Here is a 6,491-nt window from a genome sequence, read left to right on the forward strand (position 1 = left end):
CTTGGCATGCAATGCAGCCACGCCCAAGGCTTTAGGCTAGCAGCAGCAGCAGCAGGCACATGTGCATGATCCATCAGCTAGCTAGGCACTACTGTACATCTGGTAGTGCACGCTGCGTAGAGCATAGTGGAGTAGTAGTACACTGGTACTCCATCGGATAAATATGTGCATAAGGCGGAAATAGGTAAGATATGAGGCGGCCGATCCCTGACAGGCCGGCCCACCACCGACCCCATAGGTGTCCACAAAATCCCCAATCTGGCTTCCAGCTTGGAACCCTAGCTCACTCCACTCGCCTCTCTCGCTCCGTCTTGTCCTCTCCCCACTCGCATTCTGATCCAATCCGGCGCGACATCGAGCTCCGGCTCCGACGACGAGCTGGCTCTCCGCATTGCTTTGGAGCGGTCCAAGGTGGAGACCGAGAGCACCTCCGGATCTGCAGCTTCACCACAACTTCTGCGCTGGCCCAGCGCGGTCGCCGGACCTGGTCCTTTCCAGCCCGCGCTCAGCTCCGGCAGGACAGCGCAGTGCGCACCGCCCCCGCCCTGTCCCCTTCCCCTGCCGACCACTCCTCTGCGGGACAGCGGTGGGTGCTAGTGCCCGCACCATCGGCCCGCACACGCGCACTCCAGAATTGGAGGCGCGCGCCGCCCGCTACGAGTGGCAGCGGGCAAGGGAGAGGGAGGCGGCGGAGCGGTCCGTGCGCCATCGTCGCGGGATGCCGGTGGAGCTCGACGAGGACGAGCGGCTCCTCGCATGGGTCTATCGCCGGTCGCTCATGACGGCGGAGACAGACACTCGCCGCCTCCGGCGGAAGAACGCAAAGGCGCTCTGGCTAGTCATAGAGTAGTCGGAGTGGGAGGCGAAGGAGGCAGCTGCGGAGGCGGCTCGACTCGCCAAGCTGAAGTGACGGTAGGACAAGGCCATCCGCTGGATGAAGGGGCTGATCGTCCTGTTCTCCTCCGACTCCGATGACGGCAATGACGACAGCTCCTCCTCCTCCTCCTCTGACAAGATCCTTCACCAGCCGCAGATGCCTACAGCTACACCGGTGACCGGAAGGGCAAAGGCCCGGCGCGGAAGTGGTGATCCCACTCCTCCTCCAATATCTATATCGTTTTTAGTTGTTGATGTTTAAGAACTTGCATGGTGACAAACTCAGATGATCTTTTGGATGATGTGAAGCTCGTTTGTATCCGTCTGCAGCCGATTTTGTTGTCCGTTGTTCGATTGCGTAGAGTAGCTCACGCTGCATGTATGGTATGGATATAGGGTGCCTTATATGAGATACACGGATATAGAGAGGGAAATATGAGGCGTGCCCGATCAATGCCCGCGGACGCGTTTAAGGGGCCGAATTAGCACATCACGACTGTAGGTGCTCTAAGACATACATACCGATGCACAACAGGATATTATAACTCGATATATATGTTTACCCTCCACATTGCAATAATGGTGACTAGTCTATCTAAACCAAATTACCAAAAGCATGCATGCTTCTACCATACCCAGCTAATTTGAAGTGTTTTGTGTGCGTTTCGGCAAATATCGGCCGATCGATCAGAAGGAAGTGAAGGCGCAGCTGCCCGTGTGGTCGCCGCCGATCGATCAGAAGGAAGTGAAGGCGCAGCTGCCCGTGTGGTCGCCGCCGGCGTCGTCGTCGCTGCAGGGGGTGTGGGTGTGGCGGCCTTCGTAGGTGGTGATCACCATGCGGCAGTCCTCCGACAGCCGCTCCACACGCTTCTTCACGCGGCAGTTGCTGTGGGTGCACCGGTAGTAGCTCCTGCACGCACCCACACGTACGCAAATAAGACACACACACATATACAGGTTCAGAGAAGCCAATTTTGCCAGAAAAAATTCAGTAATTAATCCACAATAGATCTCTCGAGACACAGTACATCACATCACACGTGTCATAATAATCTATAATTGAAGTACTGGCACAGTTAACATTCATGAACACTGTATGATAATCATTGTGGAAAAAGATTGTAGTATCTATCACTACACACGTTCTTCAGTGTGAATACATGTATAACACTAAATATAGCAACAACACACCTAAGCCAAACCTCTTTTAAGTTTGACCGAGTTTGTAGACAAATATAGCAACATCTATAACACTAAATTAGCTTTATCAGAGTCAACATAACATGTATTTTCATACTATACATATTTGATGTTGTACATAGCAATTTATCTATAAAGTTGGTCAAACTTGAAAACGTTTGACTTGAGACTAACCAAGAACTTCAAGTTTTTGGAACAAAGGGAGTACAAGCTAAATGCAAGCATGGTCAGAACTTGACCAAAGCAGATAAGAAATGGGGGAAAGGGTCTCTATACAAAATAATAATAATTCAAAAACACCAAAACAGAAGGAAATAATACAGTATTGTAGAGGCATGCCCGCTTCAACCCAATAAGATTGGAGATTATTGAATTGGCACCGATGAATATTTGGTTACAACGCAGGGGAAGTCATGATCCATTGGAATTTTTCTAGGTTAGACTCAATGGAGTTTTCATTTGTAGTCAAGTACAAAAGTGTATCACAAGAAAGATTGGTAGGGTTTTTAATCCCACAAGCCTAACCAACTCTCTGGCTAGTTTCCGCCCCTGCATGGCGATTGTTGTAAGGAATGACAGTGGTAACCTTGTTTAAATTAATTAATAAATGGGATGTTTCTTAAAAAAAACTCTCTGGCTAGAAGGTTTAGAAAACGTAGTGTTAGGAACAACACGTGTTTGGTATATCATGTACTATCCAGATTCCTGAAAGAACTCAAAACACTAGAATTTCCGAATCCATGCATATAATAAATGATTCACAGCAAACGAACACATTGTAATTTAGTGTAGGAAAAGAGCGGAGATGATGGTGCATTGGACTTGAGGACTATTCACATGATTTTGAATGTATGTGAATAGGGAAAACGTAGGATTACAATATCATGTCACTCAAATGATGATGGTTTAATTTGTGACAAAGTTTATTTAGTTGCATGTATCACAGGAAAAACAAATGATTTTTTGTAAGAGGTTTAGGTGGATGCAAAGTTTCCTTTACAATGTAGTGCAAAGGAAGTCTTAGAAAAAAATCATGTGGCATTCAATCCTACAAATCATGCAATTCTTTTCCATTTTTTGCAGGTGATGTAACTATGATGCACACAACCAACAGCAACGCACACACACAAAGGATCATGCACATAAATAGCAAAAGTCATACATGACTGATGTTGTACCAAGGAGGATGCAAAAAAAAATGATGATCCATGCCGAGCAATTGCACATCCAATGAAGATGATGTAGGCATACATGATTTGAATGTGGACAAAACCACGCGAGCTAAAAACTGTGCATGCACCAGGCAAGCAACCCGGCCAGCAGCCAAGAGCGGTCTATAGGAACAGTTTATAAGAAATCCAGTTGCAATGCTCCAAAATTCCTATGAAAATCTTTGCAACAATATAGGATCTCAAAGTACAATACGGCGATGTTTGAGTTCATGTCAAAATTCCATTGAATTTGGATGGTAGAAATGAATTTCATATAATTTTGGCAACCCCAAAGCATGGTTGGACAGGTCATGGTATACTAATCAATCTAACACTACAATCTTTTTCATGGCATTCATACGATCAAAGTGTATGTAAATTCCTAAAGAATTTTATTTAATCAAGGACGCTCAGTTGAGTGATGCATATCAATTCGATATGTCTTGGAGATCGACACAACGATACTTCATTGTTATGCTTATTGTGTATACTAAATAATGAACAAGGCGCCCATTTTGGGAACACATGCTATAGTGCATATCTATCATACTTCCAAGTCTTTCTCAAGGTTATGTGTGGAGTGAGCGGAGATGGTAATGATTTGATTTTTTTAGAAACACCGAGTACAGTGTAGACGCTCGCATGCAAGTAAACCACCACCACATACACACACTCACACAACAACTACTGAAGACATGAGTTACGAAGCTTCGGATTGACGAATTCACCACATGGCCCACCGAAAGAATATATCACCTTAGTGGGGCACAAAGAGCATCAAACCTAAGGTTTGACCCCCGATGGGCTGTGAGTACAACCACCCTCGTAAGAGTCCAAGCACAGGTTGGTTCTCGACAATGTTTGAATGTTGACCCAAAGGCTTGGAAAGTAGATATATGCGTACGGGTTTTTCAAGCAACTTAGAGATAAATGATTCATTTATAATGTGGGCAATGGATTAATTGTCACTTTTCTGATTACGAAGGGTAAATTACTTGGCTTCTGTAATCCAATAACATATCTTAAAATTGTTTGATTCAAAGGATTTTTTTATATAAAAAAAGAGGATTCCGGTCCTTAAGAATCCTCCTGTGTGGTTTTTAGGATTGTAAACATAGGAATCTTTCTAATGATTCGTTTGCACTAGATTTTATAGAAAAAAATTCATCAACATCTTGAAAGTAATTCTATGTCTTTCTGTGATGCAACCAAAAAAACAAAAACAAAAACATGTAGGATTTGAATGGACATGATATTGCTATTGCTATTGCTATCCCACTTTTTTTCTATTTCCGCCTTTTTAGAATCTGCAAATTAGAGTGCCCATTATGCGCAAACATAAATAAATAAATAGAGTGGCGATGAATGGGGACGACCGGCGGAATCTAAGGCACTTCGCAGTTCGCGCACATCCTCGAATTGGATCTGGGTATGTCATGCATATGTAGTACTCCTAGAAAACGAATTAGGGTAAGCACATGTGTGCATACCTGGGATGAAGGCTGTTCTTGACAACCTTCTGGCCGTACTTCCTCCACTTGTATCCGTCGTCCAGCACGTCCACTTCGCTCCTGGTCTGGAAGCAGAACCGCGGCTCCCTCATCTTCCTCCTCACCTTCATCTTTCCCTTCTCCGCCCCCTTCCACCTGCACGCCCACCACCATCCATCACCATACTCATCAGTCCCGTACGTAGCTAGCTCGTGAAACCCTAGCTGTTAGCACTATCACACGCCCAATCGTCCACTAACACGATACCGTACAGCAGGCATAGAGCAACACACATCTTACCATGAGCTCGGACCATGGCAGCTGGCTGTGGTGGTAGTAGTAGCACTAGCAAACTCGTTGCCCGCTCTGGCCGCCGATGTGCCCGCCTGAGAGAAAACCCAAGATTTCTAAGGAATCAAGCAAGAAACACCATGCGACAACAAAGGCGGTGTCAAGCATGCACGTCAGCGTCAGTTACCTCGCCGGTGCCGCCCAAGGGCGCGAACCCGGTGGACTTCTCGCAGGCGGCGGCGGAGTGGCAGAAGGGGATCCCCGGAAGCAGCGGGTACAGGCCTCCGCCATGGTCCGAGGAGAACATCACGCCGTGGTTCCCGGGCTGCTCTTGGAGCACCAGCGGCAGCTGGTGAAGCTTGTGCTGGTTCGGCAATGGAGCGAGGAGGGGAGGGGATGCGTACGGATCGAGCGCGTAGAGGCTGGGAAGGCACGCCCCCAGCTGGCTACCCCCTTCCATGCAGGATCATGCAAGCGATGGATCAGCGCGGCCTAGAAGCTTAGCTTGGGGGCATGAGATGCCAAGGAGAGGATAGAGAGAGGCTGAGAGAGAGAAAGAGAGAGGGGTAGGTGATTTCTTGCCTAGGTTTGAGAGAGAAAGGGGAACAAGAGCGGTGGGCAAGCTATAGCTGGGAAGGGGACTGGACAGAGACCCACCCTTTAAAGAGCCTTTTGCTCAAATTGTGGTACTGCTCGTTGCTGTAGCTGCTGATCCTGCAGATTCATCTATCGGCTCCTGCTTTTGTAGCTTGTGTGGTGATGCTTACCTGTTATAAACTAGCTAGCGTTGTTTGCATATGCTTTGTCAGTCATGCAACAAGTTCCCAAGTTCTTTCTATGCCAAAGCACATGATTTCACATTATTTCTCTAGAAGGAATTTCCGATTGTTAGAGTCATGCATTTTGATCCACGCACCAACCTACCGATCTACCGGATGGAGCTCTAGTTTTTCTTACTTTGGGGTTTTTTAGTAGAGTTATGTGGCGGCGCGCTTCGTTGATGGTGACGACGGTGCCAATCCGGAGAATAAATTTTTCTCAAGCCTCCCCATCTTGACGGTGTCGATTGTGGCGACTCCATGGCATGAATTCCTGCCGGTCTATCATTTGGCGAGGTTAGGGTTTGTTATTGTGATGGTGACGATGGCTTCCCTTTGCAGTTTGGTCCTCTGCCTCCTCTCTGTCACGTTGGTACGACCACCGGTGCCATCGAGCTCTTTGAGCTTTTTGGAGGTTGGGATCTTGGATATGTGCATTTTCCTGCGAAGATGACTTCAATAGTTTCTTCTCTAGGGCGATGGTTTAGTATGACCATGGCCTTGAGGATTTCTATCATCCACGATCAACAACGACTCGCTCTGACGATGGAAAGGCAGCAACGGCGGTGCATCGCAATCGATTGAGGGAGCTTTAGGGTTGTGCA

General features: G+C 47.1%; 1 protein-coding gene across 1 annotated transcript; it reads right to left on the bottom strand.

Moving 5' to 3' along the window:
• Positions 1 to 1,415: 1,415 nt before the first annotated feature.
• LOC109740844 (uncharacterized) lies at positions 1,416 to 5,710 on the bottom strand. The gene is made up of 4 exons (XM_020299891.4): positions 5,256 to 5,710; positions 5,078 to 5,163; positions 4,778 to 4,933; positions 1,416 to 1,786 (listed from the first exon to the last, which is right to left on the bottom strand). Exons 1-4 carry the CDS (start codon positions 5,526 to 5,528, stop codon positions 1,612 to 1,614), a joined length of 690 nt encoding a protein of 229 aa, XP_020155480.1. The 5' UTR covers positions 5,529 to 5,710; the 3' UTR covers positions 1,416 to 1,611.
• Positions 5,711 to 6,491: the final 781 nt, after the last annotated feature.

The sequence above is a fragment of the Aegilops tauschii genome, chromosome 2, assembly GCF_002575655.3.
Source record: "Aegilops tauschii subsp. strangulata cultivar AL8/78 chromosome 2, Aet v6.0, whole genome shotgun sequence".
NCBI lineage: Eukaryota > Viridiplantae > Streptophyta > Magnoliopsida > Poales > Poaceae > Aegilops > Aegilops tauschii.

Excerpts from the sequence above, each read along its gene's own strand:
- LOC109740844 (XM_020299891.4), bottom strand. The coding sequence starts at position 5,528 with ATGGAAGGGGGTAGCCAGCTGGGGGCGTGCCTTCCCAGCCTCTACGCG. Across the intron at positions 5,164-5,255 it reads CCTTGGGCGGCACCGGCGAG|GCGGGCACATCGGCGGCCAG; the intron begins GTAACTGACGCT and ends GTTTTCTCTCAG. Across the intron at positions 1,787-4,777 it reads AAGAACAGCCTTCATCCCAG|GAGCTACTACCGGTGCACCC; the intron begins GTATGCACACAT and ends GGGTGCGTGCAG.